The sequence below is a fragment of the Chelonia mydas genome, chromosome 3 (assembly GCF_015237465.2).
Source record: "Chelonia mydas isolate rCheMyd1 chromosome 3, rCheMyd1.pri.v2, whole genome shotgun sequence".
Lineage (NCBI taxonomy): Eukaryota > Metazoa > Chordata > Testudines > Cheloniidae > Chelonia > Chelonia mydas.
This window is the reverse complement of record NC_057851.1, coordinates 81,160,764-81,178,644: the sequence shown is the minus strand read 5'-3', so window position 1 is coordinate 81,178,644 and position 17,881 is coordinate 81,160,764. Positions and strand designations below refer to the sequence as shown.

Below are 17,881 nucleotides of genomic sequence, written 5' to 3'. Positions count from 1 at the left end.
TATCGTAGAGCTTGGCTGTAGACAATGGATCGTGTGGTGTGATCTGGATGAAAGCTGGAGGCATGTAGGTAGGCATAGCGGTCAAATAGGTTTCCGGTATAGCGTGGTGTTTATGTGACCATCACTTATTAGCACTGTAGCGCCCAGGAAGTGGATCTCTTGTGTGGACTGGTCAAGGTTGAGGTTGATGGTGGGATGGAAATTGTTGAAATCATGGTGGAATTCCTCAAGGGCTTTTTTTCCATGGGTCCAGATGATGACGATGTCATCAATGTAGCGCAAGTAGAGTAGGGGTGGATAAGAGCTGAGGAAATGTTGTTCTAAGTCAGCCATAAAAATGTTCCCAAATGTGAAATAGTTATGGGCGAGGACAAAGTCACAAAGTTCAGCCACCAGGTTTGCCGTGACATTATCGGGGATACTGTTCCTGATGGCTTGTAGTCCATCTTTGTGTGGAATGTTGGTGTAGAGGGCTTCTACATCCATAGTGGCTAGGATGGTGTTTTCAGGAAGATCACCGATGGATTGTAGATTCCTCAGGAAGTCAGTGGTGTCTCGGAGATAGCTGGGAGTGCTGGTAGCATAGGGCCTGAGGAGGGAGTCTACATAGCCAGACAATCCTGGTGTTAGGGTACCAATGCCTGAGATGATGGGGCGTCCAGGATTTCCAGGTTTATGGATCTTGGGTAGCAGATAGAATACCCCTGGTCATGGTTCTAGGGGTGTGTCTGTGAGGATTTGTTCTTGTGTTTTTTCAGGGAGTTTCTTGAGCAGATAGTAGTAGTTTCTTTTGGTAACCCTCAGTGGGATCAGAGGGTAATGGCTTGTAGAAAGTGGTGTTGGAGAGCTGCTTAGCAGCCTCTTGTTCATATTCCGACCTATTCATGATGACGACAGCACCTCCTTTGTCAGCCTTTTTGATTATGATGTCAGAGTTGTTTCTGAGGCTGTGGATGGCATTGTGTTCCGCATGGCTGAGGTTATGGGGCAAGTGATGCTGCTTTTCCACAATTTCAGCCCGTGCACATCGGCGGAAGCACTCGATGTAGAAGTCCGGTCAGTTGTTTCGACCTTCAGGAGGAGTCCACCCAGAATCCTTCTTTTTGTAGTGTTGGTAGGAAGGTCTCTGTGGGTTAGTATGTTGTTCAGAGGTGTGTTGGAAATATTCCTTGAGTCGGAAACATCGAAAATAGGATTCTAGGTCACCACAGAACTGTATCATGTTCAGGGGGTGGAGGGGCAGAAGGAGAGGCCCCAAGATAGGACAGATTCCTCTGCTGGGCTAAGAGTATAGTTGGATAGATTAACAATATTGCTGGGTGGGTTAAGGGAACCACTGTTGTGGCCCCTTGTGGCATGTAGTAGTTCAGATAGTTTAATGTCCTTTTTCTTTTGTAGAGAAGCAAAGTGTGTGTTGTAAATGGCTTGTCTAGTTTTTGTAAAGTCAAGCCACGAGGAAGTTTGTGTGGAAGGTTGGTTTTTTATGAGAGTATCCAGTTTTGAGAGCTCATTCTTAATCTTTCCCTGTTTGCTGTAGAGGATGTTGATCAGGTGGTTCCGCAGTTTCTTTGAGAGTGTGTGGCACAAGCTGTCAGCATAGTCTGTGTGGTAGATAGATTGTAACGGATTTTTTTACCTTCAATCCTTTTGGTATGATGTCCATCTATTTGCATTTGGAAAGGAAGATGATGTCTGTCTGTATCTGTACGAGTTTTTTCATGAAGTTGATAGATTTCCACTCCATACGGCTAAATTCAGTGCTTTGCATAATGACAGGTTTCAGAGTAGCAGCCGTGTTAGTCTGTAGTGAGGTGTGACGAGTATGCATTAGAGGTTGGTAATTCCCCAGAGGGTGTTATTAGCACTGATGTTGTAAACACAAGATCAAAACATGATGAAGGACATATCATTAATACTTCCTGTGCCTTTGGTAATAGTCACTTTGGACACATCCACTCTAGGATTGGGAGGGGGTCTCATTTAAACAGTTTGCTGTTAATGGGTCATTGGTCACCAGTAGAAAAGAAATTACATGTCAGTGTATTAGATCTGAGGGTCATCAGATGGGCCTGAAAATCATTCTTACCTCAGATCAAGCACAGAGCGGTTCAGGTGGTACCAGACAATATTACAGCCTTATATTATCAGAACAAACAAGGGGGACATTCCCTTCAAGCGTGCACAGATACCACAAGTCTTTGAGAATGAAAGCAGGACATTCACCCAGTTGTAATTCATATGTCAGGGGAAAACACCACCTTTGCAGATTACTTAAGCAGGTTAACCGCTCAGAATCATCAGTGGTCCCTGAAGGAGGTAGGGGTAGCAGAACTCCTCTGTTTGGGGGTGTCAAGTGCTCTTAGTGCAGTCTCTCTAGGGGTCCCAGCTTTTTCCTAACTGGTCCCCTTCAATTCATCTGCAGTTAAATCAGTCCATAAACTCTTAACTTAAATTGAGTCTATCAGCCCTGAAACTTCAGGACTTACAGTCTGCTTCTTGGTTTCACAGAGGCATCCTAGCATGGGGCTATTTCCCCACTATCCCAGACCTTTTTGCTTCTTTCCCTCTCTGTTCCCCATCCTTTATAGCTGGCTTTGTTTTCTTTATTTGTCCCAGCTGTGGGTGCATGTCTTCACAATTGACAGTTCTGGCAGCTGTGCAGGGGTGTGATCAGTCTGACTGCCTCCTCTCCCTTCTGCTTATGTACCGTATGGGGTTTGTATACCTCATTCCTATTTGCATGAAAAGCAGCACCCAAACCTTCATTTGCCTCACCTCACTGTTTGGGTGATAGAATTCTGGGATTGCTAGAAACAGTCTTATTCATTGGATGTACAGAAAGATCTTATTAATTCAAGAAAAGAGTCTACACATAAATGTTATGATTATAAATGGAAAAGATTTTTATTGTGGATTAGCATAAATGAGGTGGATCCATATACTACGCCTATTTGTTGTATTTTAGAATATTTATTATATCTCAAAATGTCAGGTCTCTGTCATCTATTAAGTTGCACCTGTCTACAATTTCAGCATACCATGTTCCTGTAGATAATAAATTGGTATTTATTCATGATGTATTTAAGAGATTCTTAAAGCGTCTTAATCTATATCTAGTGGTGAGTGAACCTGGACCTTCTTGGCATTTAAACGTAGTGCAATTAATGCAATGTTCATTTGAACCTATGGAAGATTGTACATTCTTTTATTTTTCTGTTAAGACAGCATTGATAATAGCCATCACCTCAACAACGCTTATAATAAAGTAAGAAGCCTGAATGGCAGAGTGGTCAACTAGGAGGTGTTCATTACCCCCACAGTCAAAACACTTTCCAAACCTTTCACACCACATGGACTTTAGCTAGTGGTATGAGGAATCTGCTTTCACCCACCCCCTCAATCTCTGCCATTTGGCCAGGTAGCATACTGGCCTTTGTGACCACACACTGCTTAACCAGAGAGATCTGGGCCCCTGTATCCCCCTGCCCCAAGTATTCCCTGCCATCAGTTTGGACAGCCTTAACATGCTCCATATCTGGTTCTGCAGAGGCTAATCTCACAAAACCAATGTGATAGGTTTCAATTGATTGGGTGTTTTCTGTGTTGAGGACAGCAGAACTAACATGAGCTATTGGTTGCCTGCTTCCTCCTAGCACAGGGCATTTATTCCTCAGATCAGTGGAATTACACTGATAGCACCTTTTGGGCTCTTCTGCTTTTACAGGAGATTTGGGATGAGGGTTAGAGGAATGTTTTTGGGTAAGTGAATGTTTAGGCTCCCAGGCCCTTTCTCTCTTTCCAGGGGTAAAATGGGATCCTCCCTTTCCACCAGTTTTAAACCCCTCTTTCTGTGGCCTGCACTCAATAGATGCCTCATTCTGTTCGAAGGCATCAGCTAAAAAAGCTATCTCATCCACAGATTTTACATCTTTGTCCCATAGACACTGCTTTACATCAGCCTTACGTATGCTTAGGAAATACTCTTGAGCAACAAGATCCAACATTCCCTCAAAACTCGCCACCTCTTTACCCTCACCCATTTTCCCAACAAATCTTTCATTTTGTTTATATATTCCCCATTACTTATACGAATATCCCTCTTAAGATTCCTAAATTTAACTCTATATGTTCCAGGGATAATCTTAAAACTTCACAAAACAGTATCTTTAAATTTACAGTAGTCTAAAGCATCTTCAATAGGCAGTCCATTGAATACATTTCGAGCTTTACCAGTGAATTTTGCTTTCAGGGTAGGAACTCTTATCAGGGATTTCATGTATTACACACAGCCTTTTGAAGGTAATCAGATATTCAGCAATATCATCCTCCTCACTGTATGCAGGACGTAAGTGGTCCCACTTGTGGATTTTTGGGACTTGTTGGGGTCGGGGGCTTCTGGTTCTGCTTCTCTAGCAGGTCCAGCTGATGTTTTCTCTTTCTCCTCTCTATCTTTCTTTTATTTACGGTTCTTTCAGTTGCAATCATCTCTGGTGCTCCCTCTCCTTTTCTGCAGCTTCCAGTCTGGCCAGCTCTAGTTTTGAAGCTGCCTCAATTGTAGTCATTTTTCTGCTTTTCTGTGCTTATTTCCCTCACCCGAAATAAACAGAAAATAACAAAACTGACCTCCTCCTGACTGTTCTTAGCCACTGCACTTAAGACTCACTTAAAATTACAAATATCGGTGCTTAAAGCGTGAACTTCACTTGGCGTAACAAGCCATACATACACCCTGCTTGTTGTGCCACTCTGACGTTTCCCTCTGGTGTTATCCGGACTGGTGATCTGCTAGGTCACTCCAATTTTTTACTCTGGGAGCCAGGCTTACCCTGCTCTACTGTGAGAGCCCCCACTCCTGGGCTGTTCATGCACAGCCTCTGGCATGTAAGCTGCTCCTTGGATTTTGCAACCGAATGACACTAGCCAATGTCTCCGGTCCAGACACAACCGTAGGAATCTCCATCTTGCTGGACACTGCAAGCTTATATGAGTTCGTCAATTTAACAAAGAAATTGGTATGTATCAGGCTTGTTATCCCCAGGGAAGTCTCTGAGACGCTTCAAACCAAACGCACTGCTTCAGGTAGATTAAACAAATAAATGTATTAACTATAAAGATAGATTTTAAGTGATTATAAGTCAAAGCACAACAAGTCGGATTTGGTCAAATGAAATAAAAGCAAAAGACATTCTAAGCTGATCTTAACACTTTCAGTGCTCTTACAAACTTAGAAGCTTCTCACCACAGGCTAGCTAGTTGCTCTTCAGCCAGGCTCTCCCCTTTGATCAGCGCTTCAGTCACCTGGTGGTGATGTCTGTAAATGGAGGTAGAAGAGAGGAAGAGCATGGAAAAGTCTCTTCCTTTTAGGTTCTTTCTTCCCTCTTGACTTTGCCCCCTGCTGCCCCCTTTAGGGTCAGGTGAGCATTACCTCATTGTAGTCCCTAACTGACCAAGGGAAGGGGAGTGACTCATTCGAGGGTCCAACAGATCCTTTTGTTGCTGCGTAGGCCAGTGTCCTTTGTTCCTGTGAGGCTGGGCTGAGTTTGTCCCATATATGCCCTGATAAGGTGTGAACTGCCCCTCTGCTCTTGGGGAATTTTTGCCTGTGGTTTTGTTTCAAGCCATGAGGACACATTTTCAGCCTCATAACTATATACATTACTATAACAACACTGCTCAGTGCATCATGAGCCTTCCAAAGACACTCAACATGACAAACTTTGCATTGGATACCACACAATCATTTTATAAGTATGAACATGGGGGTGCAGGGTGTTCCCATGAGGTACAGAACATCACAATGCCTAAGGTGATTTTCATCTTGATCAGTCTATAAATTTACCAGTGTTTTACCTTAAATCTCACAGCCAGGATGATGAGGCTAAATTACACACATTGGATGCTAAAAGGGCAGTAGCTTACTACTTATGAAGCATTTCAGACAATCACCCAATCTCTTTATCTCTTGTAAGGAGAAAAACAAAGGCAAAATGCAAATATTTTGTCAGTGTGTAAACCAAGTATTAAAGAAGCATACAAGCTAGGGTATCCCTGTTCCTGAATAGGTTAGGCCACATCCTTCCAGAGTACAGGTAGTCTCTGTGGGGTTTACAAGATACAGTTCTATAACAGAGCAGCTTACAATTCATACACAGAGTTCAATTAATACTTTCACTATACACCACTCATTAGACTTAGGGCTCAAAGATTTCTATAACACCCTAACGTGTTGTGCATTAATTGGCCTGTGTAAACATTGCTGGTGCACTTTAACTTAGTGCTTTTTAAAACAGTGTTATGTTAAAGCACACTAGGCAGCCTTTAGTGCATACCAGCAGAGCCTACAGTGACCATTTAACATGCAACACATTAGTGTGCTTTAGAAATCACACCCACGTAGAACACATTCCCCCACCGTGTATACAAGCCTTTAGAGTCTAGATCAGATGCAAAGTTTGGGAAAGCAATACTTCAATCCTTGTTCAGTTAGGATTCTGTATCCCACCATCCTGGATGAGATGTACCGCTTGTTAATCTATCCCACAAATGGAATATGTAGAGTCTATCTTGAAGAACTCCAGTTACAGGTAAGTAACCTTCATTTTTGTATGGACTATAGACAGAACATGCAAAGTTAATCAAATTAATGTTGCTGTGGGGGTCTTTAACTGTTTGACTGACTGACTTTTTGCATTTAAATTCTCAGCCGCAAATTTACACTAAATTAGGTTCTTACTTTTTATTTCCTTTGTGGTTCTTTTTCCTCTAAAAAAATAAACAGGGGACATACTTAAGGAATTTAGGAAACAAATGCTTACAAATTTAACAGCACTGCGCCAAATCTGTGCCAAGATAAAGACTATGATGCAAATTATTTTAACATAGAAACATAAGAAAATGTACATATTGCATGTGTTCATGATGCAAGTTTCAGTCACTTATGTTCTGAATTAATTTTTCAAATTTATCAGGATTATGAATCTTCATTGAGGACTAACTACATGTCATGTTTGATACTTTAACATTCAGACATTTTTGGGTTAGTGTAATTTTACTCTGAAAAGTGACCATAAAATGGCATTATAGGACTTCCTGTTTATTTCTTGGATCCTTCCTTCTTTTGCATAACCATCAATAATAAAGGTTCAGCAGGCCAAATTATGCCTTTAGGTACATCTGTGTGATATGGAACTTAGTAAACAATTTTGTTGATGATGCACAAGACCTAGGAGAATCAGTTCACTCTTAGCTATGTTGGCTCTTCAGAACTAACATAAGTGAAAACACTGCAAAAATGATTTTTCACTGAAGTTATCAGATAAGACTGCCTATGTACAGGCACCAGATCTGTGGAGTAAGAAAGTATAAGTTGTACATAGCCATTCTTCAGAGTAGGGCACATTTTAAGTGCAAAAAAAGTTGCAGAAATATTATCTCCCACCTTCTTTTTATCCTTCTTGCCTTACTCAGAAATAGCAGAAAGGTTTTGCTCAAACTTGCTGTCAAGGTTCCTTCCCCACGCCGAACTCTAGGGTACAGATGTGGGGACCTGCATGAAAACCTCCTAAGCTTACTTTTACCAGCTTAGGTTAAAACTTCCCCAAGGTACAAACTATTTTACCCTTTGCCCTGGACTTCCACTGCCACCACCAAACTTTATCTGGGTTCCTGAGAAAATGTAGTTTGGAAACGTCTTTCCCCCCAGAATCCTCCCAACCGTTGCACTTTTAATAGAAGTAAAAAAGAATCACCTCTGTAAAATCAGGATGGTAAATACCTTACAGGATAATTAGATTCAAAACAGAGAGAATCCCTCTAGGCAAAACCTTAAGTTACAAAAAAGACACACAGACAGGAATATTCATTCTATTCAGCACAGCTATTTTCTCAGCCATTTAAAGAAATCATAATCTAACGCATATCTAGCTAGATTACTTACTAAATTCTAAGACTCCACTCCTGTTCTGTCCCCAGCAAAAGCATCACATAGACAGACACAGACCCTTTGTTTTTTTCCCCTCCTCCCAGCTTTTGAAAGTATCTTGTCTCCTCATTGGTCATTTGGTCAGGTGCCAGCGAGGTTACCTTTAGCTTCTTAACCCTTTACAGGTGAGAGGATTTTTCCTCTGGCCAGGAGGGATTTTAAAGGGGTTTACCCTTCCGTTTATATTTATGACACTTGCTCCAAAAAATTAACTGTAACCTGAAATGAAGGATGTGAAATTTTAGTCCCACAAAAACTTTATAGAAACTCATGAGCAACTCATATAAAAGGTTTAAAATAGCCTTACTCATAAATACAAATATATTTAATATGAAGGAAATCAGTTAAAGGGAACAATTATAATATATCAATAATAGTGGGAAATACATTACATGCTGCCCAGTGACTTTAAGCAGGTTTGTGTTATAGCACATAGCACAGAGGCCCTGATCCTGACTTATTACAAAGAAATAATAACAGGACATGTATTTCATTGCATTTTGTTATGTGAGTAATGGCAAAGTCATTCTAATTTTAATAAAATATGTCTTTTTTTTTTTCATTTTAAGGGTACTGGGAAGAAAACATTAGCTAAAAAAATAGCTCAGTTATGGAAATGCACACTGATCGAAGGTAAATATCAACTGTAATCACAACACTATAATACTTCTTATTTTAGCTTTCTTTATGTTCCCTGAAATTCTAAATAGTACATTATTGACCACAGTGAAGGTCATTGGTATGGGCAAGCTGTGATAATTTTTCAGGAAACATATCATTGCTGAACATGGCAGATGCATCTGCCATTTAGCTACATGGGTGCTAAACAAGTCAGTTTTCTCCTCTTTTTCAGGAGGGAATATAACACCTAATGACTAAAGTAGGGCCCAGTCCTGTAAGATGATCTACAAGAGCAGATCCATATGTCTATGTGGAACCCGGTTGAAGTCTGTGGTGGGTCCACATAGGCACAGGGGTCCGACTGCATGGCTCAGCTTACAGGATCAGGTAGTGTCTTTCTTTGTTCTGTGTTTGTACAGTACCTAGCACAATGGGTTGCTAGTCTGTGAGTTGGGCTCCTCAGCACTGCATTATAAATAATAATAAAAGCAAATCTGTGCTATTATCATGACAGTACCAAGCCCCCACCAAAAAACATCCTAAGGCTCACTTGAGGCAGTGGGGTTCTCCAATCTTGCACCCTTCAGCAGGTCCACAGGAATAGGAAATACCCCTTTGGTCTCCTGCTCTCTCCAGCTCTACCTTCCTCACTTCCTCTCCCTGAAGATCACTAAAGGTTTGCAGGAGCAGAGCCTATCACTGGAAATATTCTCTTTTGTTCCTCTGTCAACTGATTGCTAGGGAGGCATGTCATTTTGAGACATCTCAGCAAGAAAAAGGGCTAAAGACTCATATACAAAAAGAATAAGCTTAGGTCTCCAGCAGCTTTTTGTTTTATACTAAGTTTGCTGGAGCAGGTATTCTGTAGCAAAGGAAGGAGGTTATGATTGGTTTTGCTACAAAGTGGCCAAAAAAGATAGAATAGTTTTTAAACTCTGGTGAACACTTGTACTTTAGGATGTAATTCAAGAACCCTTTGTTCAATTCACTTAAATTTTGCAGAAAAAATGTTGCCTCTGCCCCATATATATCCTACAAATTGAGAGACTGATGTAACTCTTTAAATTAAATTAAAAATGGGGGAAGGCTAAATTGGCTTATAACAATCTTAACTGTAGAAAAGTTACTTTAAACAACTCTTTCATAGAATATCAGGATTGTAAGGGACCTCAGGAGATCATCTAGTCCAACCCCCTGCTCAAAGCGGGACCAATCCCCAGTTTTTGCCCCAGATCGCTGACTGGCCCCCTCAAGGATTGAACTCACAACCCTGGGTTTAGGAGGCCAATGCTCAAACCTCTGAGCTATCGATTCCCCTTCTTTGTTCATGTTAATAATAATGTACATGATAAGGCTGATTTTTTTTCATGGAATATGCATGTTCAGTAAATCTTGTTTTGAATAAACAGATTTCAGTTTTTGTGTTAGCTATTTCCCTTGTAAATCTCAATTTGTTTCTAGTGCATTAATTAGAAAATATGGAAGCCCTCTGGTGGCCAAAAAACCTTGAGATTTTGTGGCAACTAGAGGCTTTATAACATATCAAATAAAATGTCTTTGTCACATTTTGAAGGCCTTAAGTTCAAATCATGCTAAAATTTCTGTTTTAATAAAATCTCTTAACTTTATTTCCCTCAGTGCAAATATAGATTACTTAAGTCATCCCACTTTTTTAATACAAAGACACCTGATCTAAACTATTTCACACGTGAGGGGGAAAAAACAGAATAAGAATTTTTTCAGCTACAGAAGGATCAGCCCTCTTCTCTGCATGTGGAACTCCCCTTGACTTCAGCAGGTCTTGTATATGTGGAGGGTTTGCAGGATTATCCCCTGAGGCTCCACCCCATCACTGCAGTTCATAAAGCCATATGTAGGAGCTTTGAGTGTGAGGGGATATCAAACTAGCACTGTCTTGTTTAATTTGACCATTTAAAAGGTAACCTTTTTCTCAGCTGGCTACTTTAAAACTGACATCTTTGTGTGGCTGAACTGTTTTCTTTTTGGAACTTGACTTCTTAATATGTGAAATGTTTTTGGGCTCAAAGATTCAATGCCAGATGTCACAGTATTGTGACAAAGTTCCTGCTCTACCTTGGTGGGTCTTGCGCTTATTGGCGGATTTGCTTGCCTTGGAGCTTCACGGCAGCCCTCAGCTTGGCCGTTTTTCTGAATTCACAGTCCAGGTCGACTCCCCCTGTGTCTGACCAGGAGTTGGAGGATTTGGGGGGACCCCGGGCCCGCCCTCTACTCCAGGTTCCAGCCGAGGGCCCTGTGGAATGCAACTGTCTAGAGTGCCTCCTGGAACAGCTATGTGACAGCTACAACTCCCTGGGCTACTTCTCCATGGCCTCCTCCCAACACCTTCTTTATCCTCACCATAGGACCTTCCTCCTGGTGTCTGATAATGCTTCTACACCTCAGTCCTCCAACAGTCTGCGTTCTCACTCCTAGCGCCTCTTGTTCCCAGCTCCTCACACGCACGCCACAAACTGAAGTGAGCTCCTTTTTAAAACCTAGGTGCCCTGATTAGCCTGCCTTAATTGATTCTAGCAGCTTCTTGATTGGCTGCAGGTGTTCTAATCAGCCTGTCTTAATTGTCTCCAGAAGGTTCCAGAACAATCTGGAACCTTCCCTGTTACCTTACCCAGGGAAAAGGGACCTACTTAGCCTGCTCTCCTGCTGGTGCCCTCTGGCCTGGGCTTTGCTTGCTTTTTGCCCCTGCTATCGGCTTCCCCCCGCAATCGGGCCAGACGCTCTTCCCCCTTTCTTTTCTTCTTGTTTTTTTTTCTTTCTCTGCTGTTGCTAGAGTGCTGGCCGGCTGCTGGCCGGCTGTTAGCCCCCCCCCCACCCCGCCTGCCCTTGGATGCTGCTGCTGCTCCAGCTGAAACCCTGCCTGAGGGGGGGGGGGCCTGCTGACCCGCTCCCCGGAAGGGGGGAGTGGAAGGACCCAGACTCAGACGCTTGCTCTTTGTCTGCGGACCCATCTCCGGCTGAGAGAATTTCTTATCATCTGCTATGGCATCCCTGGAATGTTTGCAGCTGCGACCCGGAACAGACAGAGAAAAAGCCGTCTACCAGAGGAACACCGCCCAGGGAATCTACAAATTGCCGTGGAGGGGGCCTAAGACTGAGTAACTTTCAAAGTGTGCTCTCGTGGCGGGGGAGGCCCTGACTGTGTCTTAACTGTGTTTGTAGGGACACAGAGGGTGTGGCACGGAGCTGCCCCCCGATCCATCTGTGTCTCCCAACCCCCACGCTACCATCTTCACAACTGCCTCCTCCACCATCTTTGCTGGCTGTCTAACATCTGCCTCTGGACTTAGCTGCTCGCTCTGATTCCACCACGTGGGCCAGAAGCACCAGCCAACCAAACAGGATTCTCTGGACAAGCGTACGGTGGTTCATGTGCCCCCCCTCCCGAATTGTCCACCCCACAGCTTGTCCCTTTCTACCTGACCCCAACTCCTGTTAATCACCTGCCACCGCCGCCGCTGGGGCATCGGCAATGGAGGGTACCGGCGTGACCTCCGCCGCTGCCACGCCCATCACCTCCCCAGACTCTAGGGAAGCCCCCCAAGCCGGCGGGAAAGGCTAGGGCAAGAAGAAGGGGAAGGGCCCCGCTAAAACCACCAGGCCCTCCGTGGCAGGGGCCACCCCCACTGCTGCGGCCCCGCCACCGACCACGGCTTCCTCCCCTGCTACCCTCTCCACCAGCTCTGCGGATGTCCCTCCCTCAGCCCCCAGGATGTATGCCCAGGTGGCGGCAACCCCCCCGCCTGCCGCCTCGTCATCTCTCCCGCCCACCACCTCTGCCACCATCAATAGCGGCCGGGGCCCCTTTCCCACCATGACAAGGAAGCACGGAGTCCGATGCCTCCTGGTGCCCGCTTCAACCCACATGGAGACCTACGTGCGGGCGTTGGCGAGGGTGGTGGGGCCCTCGGCCATTGTGGCGGCCTCCAAAATGTACAGGAAGGTTGTCTTCTTCTTAGCATTGGAGGCTGCCGCCCAGGAAGCTGTGGAGAGGGGCCTGGCGGTGGCGGGGGGTGTTTGTCCCCCTAGAGCCGCTAGAGGACCTGGGCGTCCGCCTGGTCCTGACCTCTGTCCCTCCTTTTCTCCCCAGTGCTGCCCTGTTACCCGCCCTTTCCACCCTGGGGAAACCTGTTTCTGTCATCAGCCCTCTCCCGTTGGGCTGCAAGGACCCCACCCTCCGTCAGATCTTTTCCTTCCGCCGGCAAGTGCAGCTTCTACTGCTGTCAGCGGCGTGTGACAGAGAGGCACTCGAGGGATCCTTCCTAGTCCCCCACCAGGGGGCCCGTTACCGGGTGTATTTCTCCACGGGGGAAGCCCGGTGCTACCTCTGCCGGGCGTCAGGGCATGTCCGGAGGGACTGCCCCTTAGCCCGGCAAGGAGGGGCACCTGGGATCCCCGAGACCCGGCAGGACATCGGCCCCGTCATTGCCGACGCCCCTGGCCGCCCGATACCCGAACCCGCCCCCCCTCCTATTCGGACCACCACTTCTCCCGCTCAGGCCCGAGGGGCACCTCTCCTACAACACCCAGACGAGCGGGAGAGCCTCGCCCTCGCTGCTGATAATCTGGCAGGGCCTATGGAGGAGGGTGTGGCAGAGATACCACCAGGCATGGGAGAGAGCCTGCCCCAGGGAGAATCCTCCCTCCCTTATGCCGCCCCACCATCCCCACCCCCAGCCCCTGAGCCATTGCCTTTACCCCCTGATACGAACCCTGCTAACCAGCCCCCAGATGATGCCATGGAGGGCTGGGCCCTAGTCCAGGGGAAGCGAGGCAAGCGGAAGGCTGGAGCTCCGCCTCATCTACCCGAGGCGGAGGCCCCCTGGAAGACCAGGAAGGGGGGCACCGCTGCCGAACCTTCCGCTTTGCCCACGAGTGCATCCCATCCACCGGTGTCAGCTGGGAAAGATGTGGTAGCACCGGAAGGTAGTGTCTCCCCTCCACGGGAGACCCTCCCCTCCAAGACCCTCAAGGAAGCTCTTTCTGTCCTGACACTGCCCGAAGCCCCCGTGAGCCCTGAGGCAACCGTCGTGACAGGTGCCGGGGGGAGAACCCTGGGGTGACGGAAAGTGTCCTCTCCTCCATGTTCGAGGAGATTGAGGCCCTAGATCTGACCCCGGTCGCCCAGGGGGAGGACGACCTTTTGCCAGCAAACCTCGATGTGGACGACCTCACTCCACCCCTCTTTTGCTCATGCTCCCTCCCACTAACTGCTGCTTCTGCTCCCACCTCCGAGGAGCCCCTGGACTCCTCCATCGCCCCGGCTGCTGATGGCACCCCGCTGACAACCACCAAGCCTGCTCAGGTGACAGCCGGCGCCACGTGACTGGGACACGAGCCACCGGGGGGTAGCCCCCGTTGGTGCGGAGCAATTGATTTCCTTCCCGGGCGGGGGCCCAACAGAAGATAATCCACCTCCTGATGCTGTAGCCGCTAAATCCACCATGGAGCCCTCGCCCGGTATCACTGAGAGCTCCCTCCCCACCCGCTTAACCCTCAAGCCTGATCGGGAGGCGCCACCATCCAGCTGCTCACCTCCCGAAACCCAGAATCATGCCTCTGCCCCTGCCCCTACCCCTATCCAGTCTACCTCCTGTGATGTTATCGCCGCCCCCGGGGCTGTCTCCTTCCCTTTTACAATCGATGACCCCCAGGGAGCGGCCTTTGCGTTCTCCTGCCGCGACCCATTAGGGGCTGCTATTTTTCCCTCCATCGCTCCCTATCGCCCCAGGGCTTGAGGCGGGCCTAGAAGCTCCAGCCCATCAGGCACCCCATCGGGGGTCCGCACCCTGCTTGCCCGTTTTAGTGGGCCATGGGACTGCACCAATGCCCCACCGGGGAACAACCGGGAAACTGTAACCCCACACCCCCATGAGCTGCGAGGAGAGATGCGGAAGTTTTTAAGAGGATGTCCATGGCTCCTGCAACAAGGTACAGCTTGCTCTCCAGCGATGGGGGGATTTTTTTTCAAATCCTCCGGGCCACAAGGGCCCTTATGGGGGAAGGTAAAGGGACGGGGAAGCAGGATGCCGCGGCCTACTGGCGGGTCCGCATCTTCCGTGACCACCTATGGGATGGGTCAAGGACTGTTGCGCGGCCCGCTGGGGGATGCGAGCGTCCCTGCCAGTGAGGATCCCCCCCCGACCCTCCCCATGACACCTCTCACCCTCGCAATATTGAACACCTGGGGTTGTAGGATGGCTCTCCGCAGGTCCCAGGTGCTCTCCTTCCTTCGGGAGGGAGGGTACTCTGTGATTTTCCTGCAGGAGACCCATACAGATCCAACCGCCGAAGATAGTTGGCAGCTGGAGTCGGGGGACAGGGTCTACTTTAGCCATTCCACGATTCGGCAGGCTGGAGTGGCGACTCTGTTCTCCCCCAACCTACGGCCCGAGGTGCTAGGGGTCACCGAGGCCGTGCAGGGTCGCCTGCTGCAACTCCGGGTCCATATAGAGGGGCTCGTGGTTAACCTCATTAATGTCTATGCCCCGACATCGGGCCCGGAGCGGCTGCAATTCTATCAGCAGGTGTCCACCTTCCTCGGCACCTTAGATTCTCACGAGTGCCTGGTCCTGGGAGGGGATTTTAATACCACCCTCAAGGAGCGAGACCACTTGGGGACCGAGCAGTGCCCAGCCGCCACGGACACCCTCCGGGAGATAGTTGAACATCACTCCCTAGTGGACATCTGGCGTGACCACCACCCGGATGACACTTCCACGTTCACCTTTGTCCGGGTGGAAGCCCATTGGTCGAGCCACTCCCGGTTGGACCGCATTTATTTATCATGCTTCCATCTCTCACGAGCCCACTCCTCCAGCATTTGGCTGGCCCTATTTTCTGACCATCATCTAGCCACCGTGACAGCCTCCCTCTGTGCGGAGAGGCCGGGGCCGGCCTATTGGCATTTTAACAACAGCCTGTTGGAGGATGAGGGCTTCGTGACGTCCTTCCGGGAATTCTGGCTGGCCTGGCAAGGGCAGCGGCGTGCCTTTCCCTCGGCGCGGCAATGGTGGGACCTGGGGAAGGTGCACGCTAGGCTTTTCTGCCACGACTACATCCGGGGCACCAGCCGACGGAGAAATGCGGTGATAGAGCAATTGGAATGGGAGGTCTTAGAGCTGGAGAGGCGTCTGGCCGCCAGCCCCGAAGACTCACTCCTCTGCGGAGCGTGCCGGGAGAAGCTGGAGGAGCTCCAGGCCCTCAAGGACCATCGGGCCCGGGGCGCCTTTGTTCGATCCCGCATCCGCCTCCTTCGGGAGATGGATCGCGGCTCCCGCTTCTTCTATGCCCTGGAGAAAATGAGGGGGGGGCCAAGAAACACGTCACCTGCCTCCTGGCAGAAGACGGCACCCCCCTCATGGAACTGGCGGACATGTGCGGGAGGGTCTGAGCCTTCTACACAAGTCTTTTCTCCCTGGATCGAACCGACCCTGGCGCTTGCAGAGTGCTTTGGGAGGAGCTCCCCACGGTCAGCGCGAGCGACCGAGACCGGCTAGAGTTGCCTCTCACTCTGGCCGAGTTCTCGGAAGCCCTCCGTCGTATGCCCACCAATAAGTCTCCAGGCATGGACGAGCTGACTGTGGAGTTCTACCGCGTGTTTTGGGACGTCCTCTGCCCAGACCTAGTCACCATCTGGGCCGAGTCTCTGTAGAGCGGGGTCCTCCCTCTCTCGTGCAGGTGAGCTGTGCTCGCCTTATTGCCGAAGAAGGCGGACCTCCGTGATTTACGAAATTGGCGTCCCGTCTCGCTCCTCAGCACAGACTACAAAATCGTAGCGAAAGCAATCTCGCTGCGCCTAGGGTCTGTGCTGGCGGACGTGATCCACCCAGACCAGACCTACACCGTCCCGGACCGCAGTATCTTTGATAACCTATTTCTGGTTTGGGACCTTCTAGAACTCGGGCGTAGAGACGATCTGTCGTTCGCAGAGACGATCTGTCGTTCGCCCTCCTGTCCCGAGATCAGGAGAAGGTGTTCGATAAGGTGGACCATGGATACCTGCTGAGCACCCTGCATGCGTTTGGCTTCGGACCCCAGTTTGTGGGTTTTCTCTGGGTGCTATATTCTTCTGCAGAGTGTCTGGTTAAGCTCAACTGGACCCTCACTGAATCGGTCAGCTTCGGGCGAGGAGTACGGCAGGGGTGCCCCCTCTTGGGCCAGCTGTACGCCCTGGCGATCGAGCCCTTCCTCTGTCTCCTCCGCAGGAGGTTGACAGGGTTGGTGCTGTGGAAACCGGAGCTGCGGCTGGTCCTGTCGGCGTACGCTGATGACGTGCTCCTCGTGATCCAGGACCCCGGCGACTTGGCGTGGGTGGAGGCTTGCCAGGCCATCTATTCGGCAGCCTCCTCCGCCTGGGTCAAGAGCTCTGGCTTGGCGGTAGGAGACTGGCGGCAGGCGAGTTCCCTCCCACCCGCTCTTCAGACCATCCGGTGGAGTGCGGGTCCGCTCCTCTACCTCGGCGTTTACCTTTCTGCCACCCATCCCTCTCCGCCGGAGAACTGGGAAAACTTAGAGGGCGGGGTGATAGAGCGGCTCCGGAAATGGATGGGACTACTCCGATGTCTCTCTCTCCGAGGGAGAGCTCTGGTGCTTAATCAACTACTCCTGTCCATGCTCTGGTACCAGCTCAACACCCTGGTCCCAGCCCCAGGTTTCCTGACCAACCTCCGGACAGCGGTTCTGGGGTTCCTTTGGTCAGGAACGCACTGGGCCCCTGTAGGGGTTCTTCATCTACCCCTGAAGGAAGGAGGACAGGGCCTGAAGTGTCTACACGCTCAGGTCCATGTCTTCCGCCTCCAGGTCCTACAGAGGCTCCTCTATGGTGCAGGCATTTCGGCGTGGAGCACACTGGCGCACACCATCCTGCACCACATCCGAGGGCTCCGATATGACTGGCAGCTCTTTTATCTCCGTCCGGGAGGTCTTCCGCGAGACCTCTCCGGGCTTCTGGTCTTCTACCAGGACCTCCTCCGGACTTGGAAACTATTTTTAACGACCAGGTCTGTGGCGGCCACCGAGGGGGTAGATCTCCTCGCGGAGTCCCTGCTACACAACCCCCAGCTCCGTGTACAGGTGGCAGAGTCCCACTCGGTGCGCCAGAGCTTGATCCTGGCAAAGGTCATGAGAGTCGGAGACCTGGACTACGACCGGGGAGACTGGCTGGATCCCCTGACGCTCGCCCGGCGCATGGGTCTCTCCAGACTTTGTATCCCCCGGCGCGTACTTCAGGAGGTGAAGGCC

General features: G+C 49.0%; 1 protein-coding gene across 3 annotated transcripts in view; it reads left to right on the top strand.

Moving 5' to 3' along the window:
* The window catches only part of AK9 (adenylate kinase 9), a 226,282-nt gene that overhangs the window by 7,902 nt on the left and 200,499 nt on the right, over positions 1-17,881 (top strand). For all 3 annotated transcript variants that reach the window (XM_043542772.1, XM_043542770.1, XM_043542773.1), the window contains exon 3: positions 8,551-8,614. In XM_043542772.1, the coding sequence (XP_043398707.1) occupies positions 8,551-8,614 (64 nt within the window). The remainder of the gene's footprint in view (positions 1-8,550; positions 8,615-17,881) is intronic.